Raw genomic sequence first — 23,393 nt, forward strand, 5'->3', positions numbered from 1 at the left:
CCCATATAGATACTAATTGCATATGTGCTTACATACGCGATTAGTATCGCACAGAACAGCCCTCCCGATAGGGTCTGCCTTTGCGATGTCGGGACTTCCAGGTTTAGGACCTAGGAGTCTCTCTGCGCATGGTGGCTGAGGGGGGTGCTGGGAGAGATCAGATTGAATCCCTCTCTGAGCAAAATGCGTAAAGAAGCCCATATTCTTCTATTGGGTAATGCTGCATCCAAGCCCTGGAAGGCATCACATTCTGGAGCTTGGTACATATGCAAATGCGGCCCAGTTTTTCGGGGTTTTGGCCCCATTTTCACTTTTGTACATCCCAACCCATTATATTATTGTTGATTTTTTTCTTCCTGCACATTATTTATTGATTGAATTAGTAAGCATTATGGACCTGATCCCATTTGTATGCAGTGCCGATGTTCATGCAAATGAGGGAATAATCGGTAGACTGCGCATGCACCACGATTGCACTGCGCACGTGCCAAGGTACCTTTGTTAAGCCGCTCACAGTGAGGATTTAAATGAGGGGTGATTGACAGGAAGGGACCATTTGAGGCATGTAACGTGGAGTTTTGTCAAAAACGCAGGCGAGTCACGGTTGTTTTTGGGGTGTGTTTCTGCCTTCAGCTGCGATCATGTACCTAGAGAAATATGGCGGCAGTGTATCTTCTTTCTGCGTCGGTGCTGCGTATGTGTACCCAGTTGCTAAGGAACTGCTTCACTTGTGATGATTAGCAAATCCGTAGCCTGAAATATAATCAATGTGTAGGCTTTTGCGTACAAATCGGAACCAGGCCCTATGTCAAGTTCTGTTTTCCCATATGGTTATATAATGGATTTATGAGATTAGTACTCTAAAACCATTATGCTATACTGGGAATAAGGTGGGCACACCATTTTTACTATTTGGGCTACATGTATCCACAGAGCCGGCCATAGGCATAGGCAAACTAGGCAATTGCCTAGGGCACTCGATATGCCTAGGGGCATCAGCAGCTTCTGTTGGTTAAACTGATATGCGGCATGCTTATATTCTGTGTGTAGCATTTCATATGCAGAAACAGCCACAGTCTCACACAGTATATAGGTATGCTGCATATCATTTCAATCAGTAGAAGCTGCTTGTGCATCCTAGCCACATAGCAATGCAAATAAGATGCATTTTCATTAAAAAAAAAGGTGCCAGATGTTAGCATTGAGGCAATATTTATGAGGACACATCTGTATCCAAGCAGAGGCAGAGGTCACAGTGTTAGTGGCAGTGTGAGTGTTGTATGCATGTGAGTGGGTTGGTTGCAGTAGTGTTCGGAATATGTGTAAAAAGCATTATGTGTGTCATGTAAAAATGCATTAATAATGTGCAACATATGTGTAAGGGGCACTATGCATGTCATTATGTGTATAAGGGCATTAATAATGTGCAGCATATGTGTAAAAGGGTACTACTGTATGTGTGTCATTATGTGTATAGGGGCACTAATAATGTGCAGCAAATGTGTAGGAGGCACTATGTGTGTCTATGTGTATACGGGCATTAATAATGTGCGGCTTATGTGTAAGGGATATTATGTGTAAAAGGGCATTAATAAAGGTTGTCTAATGTGTAAGGCGCATTATGTTTATAAGGACATTAATAATGTGTCTCATATTGTGTAAGGGGCATTACTGTGTGGAATTAATAAGAATTTACTCACCGGTAATTCTATTTCTCGTAGTCCGTAGTGGATGCTGGGTACTCCGTAAGGACCATGGGGAATAGACGGGCTCCGCAGGAGACTAGGCACTCTTTAAAGAAAGATTAGGTACTACATCTGGTGTGCACTGGCTCCTCCCTCTATGCCCCTCCTCCAGACCTCAGTTAGGGAAACTGTGCCCGGAAGAGCTGACATTACTAGGAAAGGATTTGGAATCAAGGGTAAGACTCATACCAGCCACACCAATCACACCGTACAACTTGTGATAACTATACCCAGTTAACAGTATGAACAATAGCTGAGCCTCATTCAACAGATGGCTCAGAACAATAACCCTATAGTTAAGCAATAACTATATACAAGTATTGCAGAAGTCTGCACTTGGGACGGGCTCCCAGCATCCACTACGGACTACGAGAAATAGAATTACCGGTGAGTAAATTCTTATTTTCTCTGACGTCCTAGTGGATGCTGGGTACTCCGTAAGGACCATGGGGATTATACCAAAGCTCCCAAACGGGCGGGAGAGTGCGGATGACTCTGCAGCACCGAATGAGCAAACTCAAGGTCCTCCTCAGCCAGGGTATCAAACTTGTAGAATTTTGCAAACGTGTTTGATCCCGACCAGGTAGCAGCTCGGCAAAGTTGTAAAGCCGAGACCCCTCGGGCAGCCGCCCAAGAAGAGCCCACCTTCCTCGTGGAATGGGCTTTTACTGATTTAGGATGCGGCAGTCCAGCCGCAGAATGTGCAAGTTGAATCGTGCTACAGATCCAGCGAGCAATAGTCTGCTTAGAAGCAGGAGCACCCAGCTTGTTGGGTGCATGCAGGATAAACAGCGAGTCAGTTTTTCTGACTCTAGCCGTCCTGGAAACATAGATTTTCAGGGCCCGGACTACGTCCAGCAACTTGGAATCCTCCAAGTCCCGAGTAGCCGCAGGCACCACAATAGGTTGGTTCAAATGAAACGCTGATACCACCTTAGGGAGAAATTGGGGACGAGTCCTCAATTCTGCCCTGTCCATATGGAAAATCAGATAAGGGCTTTTACATGACAAAGCCACCAATTCTGACACACGCCTAGCCGAAGCCAAGGCCAAAAGCATGACCACTTTCCACGTGAGATACTTCAACTCCACGGTCTGAAGTGGCTCAAACCAATGTGATTTTAGGAAATCCAACACTACGTTGAGATCCCAAGGTGCCACTGGAGGCACAAAAGGGGGCTGAATATGCAGCACTCCCTTAACAAACGTCTGAACTTCAGGCAGTGAAGCCAGTTCTTTTTGAAAGAAAATAGACAGGGCCGAAATCTGGACTTTTATGGATCCCAATTTTTGGCCCATAGTCACTCCTGACTGTAGGAAGTGCAGAAATCGACCCAGCTGAAATTCCTCTGTTGGGGCCTTCATAGCCTCACACCAAGCAACATATTTTCGCCATATGCGGTGATAATGTTTTGCTGTCACATCCTTCCTAGCTTTTATCAGCGTAGGAATGACTTCAACCGGAATGCCCTTTTCCATCAGGATCCGGCGTTCAACCGCCATGCCGTCAAACGCAGCCGGGGTAAGTCTTAGAACAGACAGGGCCCCTGCTGTAGCAGGTCCTGTCGGAGCGGCAGAGGCCAAGGGTCCTCTGAGATCATTTCTTGTAGTTCCGGGTACCAAGTTCTTCTTGGCCAATCCGGAACGATGAGTATAGTTCTTACTCCTCTCTTTCTTATTATCCTCAGTACCTTTGGTATGAGAGGAAGAGGAGGGAACACATAAACCGACTGGTACACCCACGGTGTCACTAGAGCGTCCACAGCTATCGCCTGAGGGTCCCTCGACCTGGCGCAATATCTTTTTAGCTTTTTGTTGAGGACATCATGTCCACCTGTGGCCTTTCCCAACGATTTACAATCAGCTGGAAGACTTCTGGATGAAGTCCCCACTCTCCCGGGTGGAGGTCGTGCCTGCTGAGGAAGTCTGCTTCCCAGTTGTCCACTCCCGGAATGAACACTGCTGACAGTGCTATCACGTGATTCTCCGCCCATCGGAGAATCCTTGTGGCTTCTGCCATTGCCATCCTGCTTCTTGTGCCGCCCTGTCGGTTTACATGGGCGACCGCCGTGATGTTGTCTGACTGAATCAGCACCGGCTGGTTTTGAAGCAGGGGTTTTGCTTGACTTAGGGCATTGTAAATGGCCCTTAGTTCCAGAATATTTATGTGTAGGGAAGTCTCCTGACTCGACCATTGTCCTTGGAAGTTTCTTCCCTGAGTGACTGCCCCCCAACCTCGGAGGCTTGCATCCGTGGTCACCAGGACCCAGTCCTGAATGCCGAATCTGCAGCCCTCGAGAAGATGAGCACTCTGCAGCCACCACAGCAGAGACACCCTGGCCCTCGGGGACAGGGTGATCAACCGATGCATCTAAAGATGCGATCCGGACCACTTGTCTAACAGATCCCACTGAAAGATCCTTGCATGGAACCTGCCGAAGGGAACTGCTTCGTAAGAAGCTACCATCTTTCCCAGGACTCACGTGCAGTGATGCACCGACACCTGTTTTGGTTTCAGGAGGTCTCTGACCAGAGATGACAACTCCTTGGCCTTCTCCTCCGGGAGAAACACCTTCTTCTGTTCTGTGTCCAGAATCATACCCAAGAACAGCAGACGCGTCGTAGGAACCAGCTGCGACTTTGGGATATTCAGAATCCAGCCGTGCTGTTGTAGCACTTCCTGAGATAGTGCTACTCCAACCAACAACTGCTCCATGGACCTCGCCTTTATAAGGAGATCGTCCAAGTACGGGATAATTATAACTCCCTTCTTTCGAAGGAGTATCATCATTTCGGCCATTACCTTGGTAAATACCCTCGGTGCCGTGGACAGACCAAACGGCAACGTCTGGAATTGGTAATGGCAGTCCTGTACCACAAATGGGAGGTACTCCTGGTGAGGTGGGTAAATGGGGACATGTAGGTAAGCATCCTTGATGTCCAGTGATACCATAAAATCCCCCTCTTCCAGGCTTGCAATAACCGCCCTTAGCGATTCCATTTTGAACTTGAACTTCCTTATATAAGTGTTCAAGGATTTCAAATTTAGAATGGGTCTCACCGAACCGTCTGGTTTCGGTACCACAAACATTGTGGAATAGTAACCCCGTCCCTGTTAAAGGAGGGGAACTTTGATTATCACCTGCTGGAGGTACAGCTTGTGAATTGCCGCCAGTACCACCTCCCTTTCCTTGGGAGTAGCTGGCAAGGCTGATTTGAGGTAACGGCGAGGGGGAGACGTCTCGAACTCCAGCTTGTATCCCTGAGATACCACTTGTAGAACCCAGAGATCCACCTGTGAGCGAACCCACTGGTCGCTGAAGTTCCGGAGACGGGCCCCCACCGCACCTGGCTCCACCTGTGGAGCCCCAGCGTCATGCGGTGGACTTAGTGGAAGCAGGGGAGGATTTTTGTTCCTGGGAACTGGCTGTCTGGTGCAGCTTTTTCCCTCTACCCCTGCCTCTGGGCAGAAAGGACGCGCCTCTGACCCGCTTGCCTTTCTGGGGCCGAAAGGACTGTACTTGATAATACGGTGCTTTTTTAGGCTGTGAGGGAACCTGAGGTAAAAAGGTCGACTTCCCAGCTGTTGCTGTGGACACGAGGTCCGAGAGACCGTCCCCAAACAATTCCTCACCCTTATAAGGCAAAACTTCCATGTGCCTTTTAGAATCAGCATCACCTGTCCACTGCCGAGTCCATAATACTCTCCTCCTGGCAGAAATGGACATTGCATTAATTCTAGATGCCAGCCGGCAAATGTCCCTCTGTGCATCCCTCATATATAAGACTACGTCTTTAATATGCTCTATGGTTAGCAAAATAGTATCCCTGTCAAGGGAATCAATGTTATCTGACAGGGAATCAGACCATGCTGCTGCAGCACTACACATCCATGCCGAAGCAATAGCAGGTCGCAGTATAGTACCTGAGTGTGTATACACAGACTTCAGGATAGCCTCCTGCTTTCTATCTGCAGGCTCCTTTAAGGCGGCCGTATCCTGAGACGGCAGTGCCACCTTTTTTGATAAGCGTGTGAGCGCCTTGTCCACCCTAGGGGATGTCTCCCAGCGTAACCTATCCGTTGGCGGGAAAGGGTACGCCATTAGTAACCGCTTAGAAATCACCAGTTTCTTATCTGGGGAACACCACGCTTCTTCACACAATTCATTTAACTCATCAGATGGGGGAAAAGTCACTGGCTGCTTTTTCTCCCCAAACATAATACCCTTTTGTGTGGTAACCGGGTTAATGTCAGAAATGTGCAACACATTTTTCATTGCCGTAATCATGCATCGGATGGCCCTTGTGGATTGTACATTTGTCTCATCCTTGTCGACACTGGAGTCAGACTCCGTGTCGACATCTGTGTCTGCCATCTGAGGTAGCGGGCGTTTTTGAGCCCCTGATGGCCTCTGAGACGCTTGGGCAGGCGCGGGCTGAGATGCCGGCTGTCCCAAAGCTGTTACGTCATCGAACCTTTTATGCAAGAGTTGACACTGTCGGTTAATACCTTCCACATATCCATCCACTCTGGTGTCGGCCCCGCAGGGGGCGACATCACACTTATCGGCTCCTGCTCCGCCTCCACGTAAGCGTCCTCATCAAACATGTCGACACAGCCGTACTGACACACCGCACACACACACAGGGAATGCTCTGACTGAGGACAGGACCCCACAAAGTCCTTTGGGGAGACAGAGAGAGAGTATGCCAGCACACACCACAGCGCTATATAACACAGGGATTTACACTAATACACAGTGAATTTTCCCCCAATAGCTGCTTATTATCACAATTTGCGCCTAAATTTATGTGCCCCCCCCTCTCTTTTTTACCCTTTCCGTAGTGTATACTGCAGGGGAGAGCCTGGGGAGCGTCCTTCCAGCGGAGCTGTGAAGAGAAAATGGCGCTGGCTGTGCTGAGGAAGATAGCCCCGCCCCTTCAGCGGCGGGCTTCTCCCGCTTTTTTAATAATATTTATGGCGGGGGATTAGGCACATATACAGTTTAGAACTGTATTATGTGCAGTTTGCCAAGTAAGGTATACTAATTGCAGCCCAGGGCGCCCGCCCCCCCCCCCCCCAGCGCCCTGCACCCACCAGTGACCGGAGCGTGTGGTGTGCTGTGGGAGCAATGGCGCACAGCTGCAGTGCTGTGCGCTACCTTATTGAAGACCGGAGTCTTCAGCCGCCGATTTTCTCCGGAATCTTCCGTCTTCTGGCTCTGCAAGGGGGACGGCGGCGCGGCTCCGGGAACGGACGATCGAGGTCGGGCCCTGTGTTCGATCCCTCTGGAGCTAATGGTGTCCAGTAGCCTTAGAAGCACAAGCTAGCTGCAAGCAGGTAGGTTTGCTTCTCTCCCCTAAGTCCCACGTAGCAGTGAGTCTGTTGCCAGCAGATCTCACTGAAAATAAAAAACCTAACAAATACTTTCTTTTTTAGTGAACTCAGGAGAGCCCACTAAGTGCATCCAGCTCTGGCCGGGCACAGATTCTAACTGAGGTCTGGAGGAGGAGCATAGAGGGAGGAGCCAGTGCACACCAGATGTAGTACCTAATCTTTCTTTAAAGAGTGCCCAGTCTCCTGCGGAGCCCGTCTATTCCCCATGGTCCTTACAGAGTACCCAGCATCCACTAGGACGTCAGAGAAATGGGGGTAATTCCAAGTTGATCGCAGCAGGATTTTTTTTAGCAGTTGGGCAAAACCATGTGCACTGCAGGGGGGGCAGATATAACATGTGCAGAAAGAGTTAGATTTGGGTGGGTTATTTTATTTCTGTGCAGGGTAAATACTGGCTGCTTTATTTTTACACTGCAAATTAGATTGCAGATTGAACACACCACACCCAAATCTAACTCTCTCTGCACATGTTAAATCTGCCTCCCCTGCAGTGCACATGGTTTTACCCAACTACTAACACAAATCCTGCTGCGATCAACTTGGAATTACCCCCTATGTGTATAAATGCATTACCAATGTGTGGCATTATGTGTATAATGTGCTCTACTATGTGGCGTTGCGTATAGAAAGGGCACTACTGTGTCGTCTAATGTGAATAAAGAGCAATAGGGTGTGATGTAATGTGAATAAGGGGCACTACTGTGAGGAGTAACATTTATAAGGTAAAGTGATACTACTGTGGGATGTAATATGAATTATGAACACTATTGCATGATCAAATGTGAATGAAGTTGCAGTACTGTGTGGCGTAGTTGGAATTGGGGTTACTATTGTGTGGCCATGCCCCTTGCCAGCAAAAACACACCCCTTTTTGGGCTGTGCGCCAAATGTGCAAACTGTTCATATTTAAAATATAGGGGGTACAAACACCAAAATAAGGACTGCTATGGGTGAGGGGTGATGGTGCTGGGAATGAGATGCAAGGTCAGAGGCGGAACCAGCGGTGGCGCTAGGGGACACCAGACAAAATCTTGCCTAGGGCATCATACACGGCTCTGTGTATCCACTACTGGACACTTTACTTTCCTTCATTGGTAAACATTCTATCACCCTCTGAAAAACCTCCACTGCAGAGCACAGGCTAGAAGCTGCCGCCCATCACTTTTAGAGAGTGCACAGGACTCTTTTTTTCTTTATGATTGTGTTTCACTGGTCACATGTTCTTGAATGATCACTGCTTCACTGTGTACATAAGGGTTTCTAGTATACAGGCGCAAGGGATATCATCCCCCCCCCCCCTTCCCTATCATTAAGGACAACTCTTCACAATGCTAAAGGTACAGATGTGTCCTCTTACAGCCTTGCTGCAGTCATGCAAAAAAGCCCTTGAAGTTGTGCCATGCGTAGCGCAAAACACCTTTTTTGCATTTATCCACGAAAATGATTCTTATACACAAAGTAATGTAATAGAACACACAAGTAGCTTCTGCTGATTAAAATGATATGCAGCATGCCTATATTCTGTGTGTAATTGCGGTTCTACTCGAAAAGCCACGTTAGTGTTTCCCATTAAAATAGCGTAGCATAGCATTTTGTATGCAAATACAGTCACAGTCAGACGCAGGACATAGGCATGCTGCATATCATTTTAATCAATAGAAGCTGCTTGTGCGTCACATTACATTACATTGGGTCTAAGACGCATTTTCAATGAAAAAGAATGCGAAAAAAAGATGCTTGACGCTCCCAAGTCACTTGTATAAGCCGACTTGTAGCGCACAGAGCAAAGACGTAAGAGGACACATCTGTACAACCCAGGGCCTGATGTATGTATGGTCTGTTTTTTTCTTGAAAGCCTCATACCCATTAGAAATCTCATAAAGGAAATATGAATTCATTTTTTTCATATGCATTCTATATTTGAATAAATAATACACCCTGATAGAATTACCAGTTACATAGGTAAGATCCAGGTCAAATCCATCTTTTTGATACCTTCTTTTATTTTCAGAGACCTGCAGAAAAAAACTAATTAGTCTATAAATACTTTTCTTAGATTTTAAGTAACTTGAGGAAGAGGTTAATAATTTCCTAGAATTTATCGCACTTCAAAGTATTCTTTTTTTTTTACTCATTGGGGTAAATTTACTAAGATTCGTAATTTCCGAAAAAAGGTCAAAGTTCAATCACGAATGACATCGACAGTGTAAAACTGCAACTTTTTGAATTGATTACGATGGATTTACTAAGCTGTCGTATTCGGGTTTTTCTTTTCTACCGATGTCGATGTCATTCGTGGTTTTTTACCTATTTTTACGGCAGTGATTAGCAAAACACTGCCGACTTTTTTTACAATCAATCTCGGCCGGATCTGTGTGATCCGTGCTGGGGTTTTTTTTTTTTTTTAATTAAACACTGTAAAATAATTAAAAAAAATGCGTGGGGTCCCCCCTCCTAAGCATAACCAGCCTCGGGCTCTTTGAGCCGATCCTGGTTGCAAAAATATGGGGTAAAAAATGACAGGGGTTCCCCCATATTTAAGCAACCAGCATCGGGCTCTGCGCCTGGTCCTGGTCCCAAAAATACGGGGGACAAAAAGAGTAGGGGTCCCCCGTATTTTTAAAACCAGCACCGGGCTCCACTAGCTGGACAGATAATGCCACAGCCGGGGGTCACTTTTATATAGTGCCCTGCGGCCGTGGCATCAAAAATCCAACTAGTCACCCCTGGCCGGGGTACCCTGGGGGAGTGGGGACCCCTTCAATCAAGGGGTCCCCCCCCCCCCAGCCACCCAAGGGCCAGGGGTGAAGCCCGAGGCTGTCCCCCCCCATCCAATGGGCTGCGGATGGGGAGGCTGATAGCCTTTGTTGTAAAAGAAAAGATATTGTTTTTAGTAGCAGTACTACAAGGCCCAGCAAGCCTCCCCCGCATGCTGGTACTTGGAGAACCACAAGTACCAGCATGCGACGGAAAAACGGGCCCGCTGGTACCTGTAGTACTACTACTAAAAAAATACCCAAAAAAAGACAAGACACACACACCGTGAAAGTAAAGATTTATTACATACATCCACACAAACATACATACATACTTACCTTATGTTCACACGCAGGTCGGTCCTCTTCTCCAGTAGAATCCAAGGGGTACCTGTTGAAGAAATTATACTCACAAGATCCAGGGGTCCAGGCTCCTCGGGAAATCCAGGGGTAATCCACGTACTTGCATAAAATAAGAAAACGGAAAGCCGAGCCACGAACTGAAAGGGGCCCCATGTTTTCACATGGGACTCCTTTCCACGAATGCCAGAAACCCACTCTGACTGATGTCTAAGTGGGTTTCTTCAGCCAATCAGGGAGTGCCACGTTGTAGCACTCTCCTGATCGGCTGTGTGCTCTTGTCCTCACTGACAGGCAGCACACGGCAGTGTTACAATGTAGCGCCTATGCGCTACATTGTAACCAATGATGGGAACTTTCTGCCCTGCGGTTGACCTAAAGTGACGTCACCGCTGAGCTGAAAGTTCCCATCATTGGTTACAATGTAGCGCATAGGCGCTACATTGTAACACTGCCGTGTGCTGCCTGTCAGTGAGGACAAGAGCACACAGCTGATCAGGAGAGTGCTACAACGTGGCGCTCCCTGATTGGCTGCAGAAACCCACTTAGACAGAAGTCAAAGTGGGTTTCTGGCATTCGTGGAAAGGTGACCCATGTGCAAACATGGGTCCCCTTTCAGTTCGTGGTCGGGACACCGTTTTATTTTTTTTTTCAAGTACGTGGATTAACCCTGGATTTGCCGAGGAGCCTGGACCCCTGGATCTCGTGAGTATAATTTCTTCAACAGGTACCCCTTGGATTCTACTGGAGAAGAGGACCGACCTGCGTGGGAACTTAAGGTAAGTATGTATGTATGTGTGTATGTATGTAATAAAATTATACTTTCACGGTGTGTGTGTCTTGTCTTTTTTTGGGTATTTTTTTAGTAGTAGTACTACAGGTACCAGCGGGCCCGTTTTTCCGTCGCATGCTGGTACTTGTGGTTCTCCAAGTACCAGCATGCGGGGGAGGCTTGCTGGGCCTTGTAGTACTGCTACTAAAAACAATATATTTTCTTTTACAACAAAGGCTATCAGCCTCCCCATCCGCAGCCCATTGGATGGGGGGGGACAGCCTCGGGCTTCACCCCTGGCCCTTGGGTGGCTGGGGGGGGGACCCCTTGATTGAAGGGGTCCCCACTCCCCCAGGGTACCCCGGCCAGGGGTGACTAGTTGGATTTTTGATGCCACGGCCGCAGGGCACTATATAAAAGTGACCCCCGGCTGTGGCATTATCTGTCCAGCTAGTGGAGCCCGGTGCTGGTTTTAAAAATACGGGGGACCCCTACTCTTTTTGTCCCCCGTATTTTTGGGACCAGGACCAGGCGCAGAGCCCGATGCTGGTTGCTTAAATATGGGGGAACCCCTGTCATTTTTTTCCCCATATTTCTGCAACCAGGATCGGCTCAAAGAGCCCGAGGCTGGTTATGCTTAGGAGGGGGGACCCCACGCAAATTTTTTTTAAAAAATAAGCACTTTCCCACCCCTTCCCACTGATATACATGCACGGATCTCATGGATCCGTGCATGCCTATCCAATCACGAATAAAAAAAGCAGGTCTGTTTTTTTTTAGCACTTTTTTACGAGTTGTAATTTTTCACGGCAGTGTTTGTTCTTTTTTTGCTTTGCACTTCTTAGTAAATGACCGAGATTCATACTTAAACAGCCGCGTTTTGACCGATGATGTATTCATTCGTAATTTTTTACCTGAACTTGCAAAAAATTGCGAATGCCCTCATCACTGCCGTGATTAGTGCTTAGTAAATTACCGAGATGACACTTTGATGAAAAAACGGCATCTCGGTCAAAATCGGGAGCTTAGTAAATTTCCCCCATTGTATTATTTGTCCCCGATCTATTTTTCCACAGCGACATGAACAGTCTTTGACTATAAAACTATACATTATTACAGGATTTTCTAACCAATCACACATTGCCAATCACAAATCCACATTTGCAGACCCCCAGTCCAATAGATCACAGTTTCTCAAACTCGGTCGTCAGGACCTCAAAACAGGAAGCAGTCAATTTACCGTTTGCCGGTATCCCGGCTGCCAGCCGAAATCCCCACTCGGGTGGTGGTCCACGCCGCCACTCGAAGGGGAATATAAACCTGTGGCGACCTAAGGTTGCCACCGGGCCTGAAGCATGGCGATCAAAGCGAGCCTACGAGAGGACACGCTGCGGTTACCACCGGTATTCCAGCTGTTTGGATACCGGTGTCGGTCTCCTGACCGCTGGGATCCCGACAGCCGGGATATCATACTGATGCCCCCAAACAGTTCATGTTTTCCAGGTCTCCTCACAGAATTGCAAGTGAAATACTGAGCTCCACCTGTGGATCATTTAAAATGTATCCGTGAGTAATGAATACACCTGTGCACCTGCTAGGTGATCTTGAAAACATGAGCTGTGTAGGGTCCTGAGGACCGAGTTTGAGAACCTGTGCTCTAGATGAATGCACAGAGTTATTGTCTGACAGTAGTTTCCACATGCAAAGTAGACAAAGAGATACTTTAGCGCAAACAGTAATGTTCTGCATGCCTGGATGTTTTGCACTTTTGTAAGTTACATTTTTGTAATATAAAAATGTTGTAGACCGTATGAAAATCCTATGTTTAGTCATGCGTCTGTAAGCCTTTGGGGTATATTCAATTCAAGTCGGATCCTTTCCGATCAGCATTGTCGGAAAGAATCCGACAATGCACTATTCAATGAGCAGCCAAATCCGACTGTCAGATTTGTCCGTTCCCGGTGTCCCGTCAAACAGCCCAGTGGTGGCCGGGCGTCCTCATCCTCCCCGCGCTGCTGCTGCTCACGCCGTGCGCCGCCCAGGCCGTCTCCCCCTCCCCGGCCCCGGAGCAGCTGCCCCTCATCCTGGGCTTCAAGCTGGTGAGCAGCGACCAGTAGACCCGGCTGTCAGAGAGCGGGGAGTTGCAAATGACCGAGGGCAACCGCATCCAGCTGCGCTTCTACAGCATTGCCCCCGTCTCATCTCCTCAATCCGACTTTTTTTAAAGTCGGATTGAGAATGTCAGAAACGGGGCCAAAACCTGTCAGATTTGGCTGCGTTTCCGACAAAAGCACGTGGATCAGCGGCTATTCCACCGATCCACGTGTTTTCCAACTAGTCGGGAATTCCCGACAAGTCGGAAAAAAACAGCCCCTACTGAATAGGTGGGAACCCCTTCCGACCTAAATCTGTCTGAAACTGCCGTCTTGTCGGTTTCGACAGCAATTGAATATACCCCTTTGTGTATTCAGTAAAGAGGAACAACCCACATTTACAGCAACATACTTCACGCTATGGGGTAGATTTATCAAAGCTTGGAGAAAGATAAAGTGGACAGAGATAAAGTACGACAAGCGGTGTTTGAAAAACGACAGTTAGTAGCTGATTGGTTGGAACTTTTTCTCTCATCATGCTTTGATCAATCTCCCCCTAACAGTGTCATGCCACCACTGACAAGTACAGTAAATTGGTTTCAGTCAATACGCAGTTTTGATACGGAGGAAAATGTTGGACCTTGCACTTCCCATTAGTTCAGTCTTCTATGACTAATGAAACAATTACAAGAGCATGTATTGAATGGAAACTAGGGGGGTCATTCCGAGTTGTTCGCTCGCAAGCGGATTTTAGCAGATTTGCTCATGCTAAGCCGCCGCCTACTGGGAGTGAATCTTAGCATCTTAAAATTGCGAACGATGTATTCGCAATATTGCGATTACACACCTCGTAGCAGTTTCTGAGTAGCTCCAGACTTACTCGGCTTCTGCGATCAGTTCAGTGCTTGTCGTTCCTGGTTTGACGTCACAAACACACCCAGCGTTCGCCCAGACACTCCCCCGTTTCTCCGGCCACTCCTGCGTTTTTTCCGGAAACGGTAGCGTTTTTTCCCACACGCCCATAAAACGGCCTGTTTCCGCCCAGTAACACCCATTTCCTGTCAATCACATTACGATCGCCAGAACGAAGAAAAAGCTGTGAGTTAAATTCCTAAGTGCATAGCAAATTTACTTGGCGCAGTCGCAGTGCGGACATTGCGCATGCGCATTAAGCGGAAAATCGCTGCGATGCGAAGATTTTTACCGAGCGAACAACTCGGAATGACCCCCTAGATTCATGATCAAGTACAGATAGGCACATGTAACACTGAACTTTTTGGTTCATTCCACGTATATTCTACTAATAACACCAAACAACTCACCATTCTCCGAGTAACCTGTTCAAGCTGTTTCTTCTGAGAAGCCAGGCGGAATATTCTGACCAAGATGACGATTCTCAAAGCTCGGAAAAAATTGACCAATCTAAGAGAAGAGATATATACGTAAATAGCTAACACCTGTATATTTGCCTGTATGCTACATGGCTTTACCTGGATTTGAGACTGGAAGCAGAGTAACATGGTCAGCTACAGTATTGTATCTTTCCTAACAGTGCTTCAGCTTGGACCAATAAGGGAATATGCTGTAATATTGGGATTGTATTTAATTTAATTTTACCACTAAAGCAACAAGCTTGGTTGGTGCACATTTAGCCTGACCACCATAAATTGCACCAAAAAAGGACAAGTAGAGGTGTGGCTCATAGCAACTAATCAGATTCTATCATTTATCTAGTACATTCTACAAAAATATAGCTAAAATGTGATTGGTTGCTATGGGCAACACTATTAGTAAAGTATGTCAACACCCCAGGGAAAACTGTTTTTTATTCAACCATTTTTCAACAGCTTTCAAAGATAAGCACACGTTTAAACCAAAGGGAAAATACATTTTCAAACACATTTAACACATTAAAGTCAAATGAAAATGATGATGAATATCACGCATTCAAACTAATTTTTTTTTGTTCATATTGCGCAACCAAATTTTCAGATGTACCTTTCATATTTCAGATTATTTGATTTTTGACGTGAGCCCGGTAGGTTATGATTCTTTGGGTGTTGGCACCAGTAATTGGATCAACAGAATTTTCCTAATGGTTCACCAACAAGGGGGTATAGTGTAAGCCAGGCCATTTTCCGATATTCCGATATGCTGACTATTTTTTGGACATGATGGTGGAACCAGGGGCAACTAGATGATGAATGATGGTACCCGAAGCAGCTTCATTTCTACAAAGGACGAGAGACATGCGCAAATCTTGCTTGCGATTGTGTAAAGACAGTTCTCTTCCTTGAAGTGTCATCTCTCTCTCCCCCACCACCTCCACCATCCACCCAACTGCCACTCGCCTTCCAAAGGTCACTTGCCTTACCACCCAGCTGACCCTGCTCATCATTTGACATGCTCTTGACCCCTTTTCTCTTACTGCTTGCCTATGTCATGTTTTTTCCCCTGGGGTGTTGACATGCTTACTGATGTTTACTAATAACACAGGAAACACCTCCACTTGTCCTTTTTAAAAGGTCTGATAAAAACTCCCCCTTGGGAAGGCATGTGCATAGGGCATAGGTATTACGTACATGGTGCAAAAAGCGCAGAAATCCATTGCAGGTGGGAAGCGACTATTCAAACTTCATACATCAGAGGTCATTTACAAAGCACACTTGGGCCCTTACAGTATGTAATAGCCTGCAAGCAGCAGGAACTGGCTCGATTCTGACAATTTAGCTGGTAGATTTAAAGTAACAATAATTTAAAAGGAAAAAACAGGTTGTTTTTGTGATTTAAATTATTGCTGTTATAAATCAGTGGGTTAACTCACAGGAATCATGCCAGTTCCTGCGGGTTTGATATGCACTGCAATCTATAATATTCTTACAGTAATCTGGAATGCATCAAAGAGAACAGTAAGACCAAAGCTAATTGGTTTTCACTTCGTAAATGACCTCCATTGTTGGCATATAAGCTAAAAACAAGATGAGGAAGATTTTTGGTACTATGTCTAGTTGAAAACACTTTACATTGGAATATTGGTTATATTGGAGTATTTACCTTAGAATATTGGTTATATACAGAGGCAGCTTCTATCTGACTGTGGTAGTGGCACTGCCGCTACCAGAGCTTGCACGGAGAGGAATGAAAGGAGACAGTCAGCCCGCCAACCGGATCTGGCAGGATTTGGCAGGTGCCCAATGGATCTGGCAGGTGCCGGGACCGGCATGTGTGCACCAGTGGCGGCTGGTCTGCGCATGCGCAAACCCCCGGCTTCTAAGGACTGCAGTGGTTGCAGCCGATAGAAGTCGGCTAGGGGTGACGATCGGGCAAGGAGTGGCATCCTACAGGAAACATGCTCTCTGCTAATCACAGCCCGGTCTGGCAGTCCTGGAAGGTGGAAACACCTCCAAACAGACTGTAGTGTCTGTGATTGATAGGTAGGACTTCCAATAGGAAGTCACTGCCAGTCCCAGTGCAGTCACAGACTGCACCTGGCTTCACTGACACTGAACTGAGGTGGCAGATTTTACCTGGGGGGGCTGCAGTCCTGCAATCCATAGATAAAATCCGCCACTGTTTATATAGGAATATTTACCTTGGAATATTGGTTAGATAGGAATTTTTACCTTGGAATATTGGTTATATAGGAATATATACCTTAGAGTATTGGTTATATAGGAATATTTACCTTGGAATATTGGTTATATAGGAATATTTACCTTGGAATTATGCAACAGTGAGGTTATCAGTAACCTATGGTGCGCTAATATTAAGCTGCGGGTCAATCACCCTAAAGGGTGTCCCCGCATTTTCATGCATTCACCAATCATATCGCAAGTATATGGCGCAAAGGAAATAGGAGAAATGCAAACATCGTGTAATCTCCTTTTAATTAACAAACAAGCATCAATAAAAACATGGATAAAAAGTTTCTTCAACACAATGAAAACATATGATTGCACGTGGAATCCGAATGTGGCAGAATTGAAACAATTACCGGCAGTGCTTTCAGAACTGTTGGAAACCAATTCTAAAGAGCATGATGTGCGAGTCCCATGGAGTCCCGAGATCTTCCCTGGTTCTACAGCACACCTCCACCGGTTAGAGTTCACGTCACCACTCAGAAGATTACACTGAGTTTGCATTTCTCCTATTTCCTTTAAGCCAAGTACAGTACTTGCCATATGATTGGTGAATGCATGAAAGTGGGAACTGGAAAAAAGGAGGAGGAAATAAGACGAACCATGGCCGGAATGTAATGAAGTCCATGTTTGGTGGCTGTTCGGGATGCCGACCGAACTCAGAAGTTTTTTTAAAGGAGCAATCATTCACAAGGCATGGTTTAGCCATGTAAATGATGGCCCCTTTAAAAAAACGTTCGAGTTCGGCCAGCATCCCGCACGGCTGCCAAGCTCAGACTTGATTACATCCTGCCCCATATCTCCATGTGCTTATTGTCCCTGGGTGAAGGAGCCACAGGAGGGATTTACCTACTTCATGTGTCTATAAAAGGAAAGTGACTATAACTCATATACATGTAAGCACCAGCGGGTAATATTGTCTCTACCTTGGAATAATTATTACATTGGAATATTTACCTTGGAATAGTGGTTGCGCCACTGAAGTCAGTAAATGCGTACACTAGAGTCACGATTAGCGTAATGACAACAATAGCAGCATCAAAAATATTTAACTTGGAACTAAAGTATTTCCGAAATCTGAAAGAAAAATAATAGAACAAAAAGTTGATTTATTAATTAAGGTTTAGGAGATTATATCAATGCTGAAAAGGTGGAGAAAGAGAAGAGTGCACTGGACAATGGGGAGCTGACGTGTCAGAGATCGAAGCACAGGTGGCAGCCTGCTACAGGAGCGTGGAGCGCCGGGCACAATAAGGAAACATGAGGACATGGAAACAAGTCACTATATCTTTGGCTCAACATCTCAATAATTCATATGTTGTTCTACCAGCTTTCTGTCCATGAACACTACTCTCTCCCATTCCAATGTTTCCATTCTGTTATTGCTAATATTATTATTATCATGTTATTACTGAAATATAAATAGTGGATTTGTATACACAACATGTGGCTGTGTTTTTTTTTATATTTAAATGGATTACATATGTATATATATCATAGAGTGCTACCTTGTAATGCACAAATAATAGGGGAATACGGAAGCAGTTCACGCCCAAGCCAATTACATTTAAAAATCTTTTTTTCTATAATATAATTATAGACAACTGTGACTTCTTTGGGCCTGATTCACAGTTGTACGGTGCAATACTGTACAACTAATATGCTACTGCAGAAGGACGCAGGAGGCATATTGAGAAAGAAGACGCTCCTTCTGGCATCATAGATCCGGGTGCTGCATTCAGAGTTCCAGACATCGGTCATCTGAGTAAGCCCAAGCTTTGGCTGCCGATACTCCTCTGCCGGGGGCAGGAAATCTGAATCGGAGGTCACAGACTCTGGCCCGGGCACGCTTATAAAAAGGAGGGGGGCGAAACGCCCCGGTTTTGTAAAACGGTCCCCTAGGAAGCCCCTGCCCTCACTTGGGGGCACTGTGATCAATGACACAGTGTCACGATCCGGGTATCTGGACGCCATTTCTTACCCATCAGATGCCTCCTAAGGCTGGCTCAGCGCTCCAGGACCGGATCCCATCTGTTATCCTGATGTGTACATTCCTGTATCCTCTCCTGTCACTCTGGGACGCTGTCACAGTAAACGCCATATTACACCTGGCATGGCGTCTCCCGCGGCCTCCGCCGCCGTCCCTGCTCTTCTGCATGCAGAGTGTCTGAGTGGCGATTACGTCAGCCGCGGCCTCCGCTGTGTCCTCGTGGTTGGATGTGCATCTGTCAGCCTGGCGCCTCCTGTCTCCGGTGGCCGGCGCCGCCATTACTGTTTTCATTACCACATGGATTACAAACCAAACTTCCCTCCAAGTGTCTGCATGGGCGCAGCCATCTTGGATTCTGTCAGCTGATCATTTCCACCAATCTGTTCTCAGTATTGATAATCTGCATAATTGCCTAGCCAATCCCTTCCTTGCTGCAGGTATAAATACACTGTGCCTGAGCAAGGAAGGCGTCAGTGCTTTGGTTGTCAAACCTAGTTCCTGTTTGTCTCTCTCCTGTGATTGTCTTCCAGGTTCCAGCTCCTGTCTCAAGACTTCCACCATAGAGACCCGCACCAGCATTCCACCTGCGGTGTAGCCTGACTCTCCAATCCATTGTGGATTCATCTGTTTCCAGCTACAACATTACCTGCTTCCAGCTCAGCTTCCAGCAGAGTACAGCTTCTCTTAAAGGGCCGGTGTCCTTTCTACACTTTACCACTCTCCACCGGTATTATTATTTCTCCGCTCTCAAGTTCTACATTTCAGTTCATATTTCATCGCTCCCAAGTTCATTTATTATTTAACTGGTTCCAGCCAGTATCCACTCCGTGCTAACAACAGTCTGGTTCCAGCCAGTATCCACAGCAGCCGTTTTATCTTCAGCAACCCAGCTTTTCCTGGAACACCAGCTGGCACAATCCTGGGTTATCTCCATTGCTACAGTCGGGCCTGGTAAGGACTTTCCATCTAGAAGATTATAGAACTATCTCACACTACCAGTGCCCTGTGGCTCCTGCCATCCTGTAGTACCCAGGAACTGTATTTATTCTTTGCTGACTTTTACGTTTTCTTTTACTGCTGCTGTGTTGCGGAGTTGTCATAATAAACATCATTGACTTTTATCCAAGTTGTCGTGGTCACGCCTTCGGGCAGTTATTATTCATGTTACTTACATGTCCAGGGGTCTGATACAACCTCCCAGGTTCCGGTACATCTCAGCCCCTACAACTGAGGCTGCCTCCCGTCAGCTCAGGCCCTCAGTTGTGACACACAGGAACCTTTCGGAACGGGTTCTGCATATGCCCAGTTCTCCTACCAGTATGTGGTTAGCATACCGATCATCGGGATCCCGGCGGTCACAATACAGAAGCCGGGATCTCAACGGGGGCACCATATCGCCAGCGGTATACCGGCAAGGTAGGTGATTCCCCCTCTACCCATAGAGGGAGAATAGAACCTGTGGCGAACAAAGCTCGCCGCCGAGCCCGCAAGGGGCTTAGTTGCGTTCGCCCCCTGCCGGCATTCCACCGCTCGGGATGCTGATGTCGATAGACTGACATTCGGCATCCCATGCGCCGGCAAATCATACCAAACCCCTCCCACCATCATAGCTGTACACAAACTATCAGGGACAACTATGTGTTACGATTCCTGTACTCCAGACTGGAGAAGATCTTATGGCAGAGATCTGAGTACAGGAATGAAATACAGGTTGTGGGAGCTGGAGAGCCTAGTAACCCCTGGCGCCCTAACTCCGTTGTCTCGCCCGTGTTATCAGAAATCCCCTGCGAGACTATGGTTGCTTGAGCCCATGGCAGCCGCGTTCGAAGGGCGGATTATGTCTGCCCAACCCCGATGCCCCCGCAGGTCTTAATGGGAGACAAGGGGAAGTCCGAGACAGGGAGATAACAAGGGGCCCTCTGACTAAGCAACCAAGCCAGGGGTTACAAGCTAACTTAACTAAATCAAAAGGTATGTGCAGACTAGCCGCCAGGGAAAAGGACAACCAAGGATCCACGGATCCGACACTCCTATCCGGCACCGCTGGACACCAGAGTGGATCTTGTGGAAGCGGAATCCTCCGCAAAGCACCAGAACTCAAAATAAACACAATAATAAATAGTAGCGGACAAGCCGCAACACACGGCTGCGCCGCGACTCACGAACACCACCAGATGTTAAAGGTGCTCGGTCAGACTCCAGGAACAGATGGTAACTTCCGAGTACTGGATCACTGAGAACAGGAACAAACGAACAGACCGGGACTGGGAACTCTCTCTGCAGCAAAATCAGGCAAACAGGAAGCTATCACCGGCGTCTGTGAGGAGTCCTGGGAGTGCTTTTAACAGAGAGTCTTCCAATCAGCTGTTTGGAGGCTGATTGGATTAAATGCCATGCAGCTGCATGGCCAGGGAAACAGATGAGTGATAATTACAACATGCCGTGCAGCTGCATGCTACACAGCCAGGAAACCAGTGATGATATAAACTTAGACCCAGCAACGGGGAACACGATCCGACAGTGGCGTCCCCGTTGCTAGGCGCCGGCCGCACTGACGAGCGGACCCTCGGCGCCTAACAGTACCCCCCCCTTGAGGAGGGGTCAAGGAACCCCTAAATCCGGGTTTCTGAGGAAATTCTTGAAAAAATGCCCTTTTGAGCCTTGGGGCATGAAGGTCCTTATCTAGGACCCACGACCTTTCCTCAGGACCATAACCTGTCCAATGCACCAAAAAATAAAGCCGACCCCGGGACAGCTTGGAATCGAGAACCTTCTCAACCACGAACTCCTGCTGACCCTGTACATTAACTGGTGATCTCCCCTGAGGTTTTTTACGAGGAAATCTGCTAGATGAAACATATGGTTTGAGCAAAGAGCAATGGAAGGTATTTCCGATTCGTAACGTTTTTGGTAGCTGTAACCGGAAAGCAACTGGATTGACTTTTTTGATAATGAGAAATGGTCCAATAAATCTAGGACCCAATCTGGCTGAGGTTTGTCGAAGTTTGATATTGCGAGTCGACAGCCACACCCTGTCTCCTACTCTAAAAGTGCACGGCCGCCGGAACCTGTCCGAAAAATCTTTTTCCTTGAAAGCTGCTTTTCTGAGAGCTATGTGCACTTTTTTCCAAATAAGTTTAAGATGAGAGGTCAGGGCCAGAGAGGAGACAGAGGAATGTTGGAAAAATGAATTAGCTCTGGGGTGGAAACCAAAAACTGCAAAAAATGGAGACACATTGGTAGAGGAATGACAGGCATTATTATAAGCAAACTCTGCCAATGGAAGAAACTCAGACCAGTCATTTTGGAGTTTGGCCGAGTACAAACGCAAATATTGTTTTAAGGATTGGTTCACTCGCTCAGTCTGTCCATTTGATTGTGGATGATAACCGGAGGTTAATGATAATTTCATTTTTAACGAAGCACAAAAAGACTTCCAAAACTGTGCAATGAATTGTGGACCCCTGTCAGAAACAATATCAGTGGGTAACCCATGGAGTCTGAAAACATGACGGAGGAACAAGACTGCCAATCCCTGGGCAGATGGCAATCGGGGAAGACCAATAAAATGAGCCATCTTACTAAAACGGTCCACTACCACCCATATGACTGTGCATCCAGCTGACAGAGGGAGATCCACCACAAAATCCATGGAGATATGCGACCATGGTCTAAGAGGAACATTCAATGGCATAAGTTGACCAATAGGCAAAGAACGGGGAACTTTATGCTGTGCACAGACCTGACACGAAAAAACAAACTCTTTAATGTCTTTAGAAAGACCAGGCCACCACACTGCGCGGGATACCAATTCAAAAGTTTTAGCGACTCCCAGATGCCCTGCAACTTTGCTATCATGAAATTCCTCCAAAACAGTTGCTCTCAAAAACTCAGGAACAAAAAGACGACCAGCAGGAGTATTTCCCGGAGCTTGATGTTGAAGCAGCTTCAATTGAGAAAAAACATCCTGTGTGAGACCTGCCTGAATGACTGAAGGCGGAAGTATGAGAGTAACAGGACTGTTGTCTTGAGCGGGAAGAAAACTGCGTGAGAGGGCATCTGCCTTGGTATTCTTGGAACCAGGTCTGAAGGTGATAATGAATTTGAAACGAGTGAAAAATAAAGCCCAACGAGCCTGTCGGGCATTCAGTCGCTTAGCTGATTCAATGTATTGAAGATTTTTGTGATCTGTCAAAACAGAAATGGTATGGGTCGCTCCTTCAAGCCAATGTCTCCACTCCTCAAAAGCCCATTTAATAGCCAGCAACTCCCGATTACCAACATCGTAGTTGGATTCAGCAGATGAGAATTTCCTGGACATAAAGGCACAAGGATGTAACTCAAGGGAATCTGGATCCTTCTGAGAAAGGATAGCCCCTACACCAACCTCCGAGGCATCTACCTCAACGATGAAAGGCAATTCTGGGTTGGGATGTCTAAGGACAGGGGCTGAGACAAAGGCTTGTTTCAAGGCCTGAAAAGATACTTTAGCTTCACATGACCAATTGGTAGGATCTGCTCCCTTCTTAGTGAGTGCCACAATGGGAGCAACTATGTCAGAGAAAGAGTGAATAAACCTTCTGTAGTAGTTCGCAAACCCTAAAAAGCGCTGAATTGCTTTTAAGTTGGTGGGTTGCGCCC

At 46.8% G+C, this 23,393-nt stretch overlaps 1 protein-coding gene across 9 annotated transcripts in view; it reads right to left on the reverse strand.

The window, feature by feature from the left end:
* The window catches only part of LOC135005292 (phosphatidylinositol 3,4,5-trisphosphate 3-phosphatase TPTE2-like), a 295,357-nt gene that overhangs the window by 49,584 nt on the left and 222,380 nt on the right, over positions 1 to 23,393 (reverse strand). For all 9 annotated transcript variants that reach the window (XM_063951927.1, XM_063951919.1, XM_063951920.1 and 6 more), the window contains 3 exons: positions 17,720 to 17,839; positions 14,447 to 14,546; positions 9,095 to 9,158 (listed from right to left, as the gene is read on the reverse strand). In XM_063951927.1, coding sequence (XP_063807997.1) covers positions 9,095 to 9,158; positions 14,447 to 14,546; positions 17,720 to 17,839 — 284 coding nt within the window. The remainder of the gene's footprint in view (positions 1 to 9,094; positions 9,159 to 14,446; positions 14,547 to 17,719; positions 17,840 to 23,393) is intronic.

The sequence above is a fragment of the Pseudophryne corroboree genome, chromosome 2, assembly GCF_028390025.1.
Source record: "Pseudophryne corroboree isolate aPseCor3 chromosome 2, aPseCor3.hap2, whole genome shotgun sequence".
NCBI classification, from domain to species: domain Eukaryota; kingdom Metazoa; phylum Chordata; class Amphibia; order Anura; family Myobatrachidae; genus Pseudophryne; species Pseudophryne corroboree.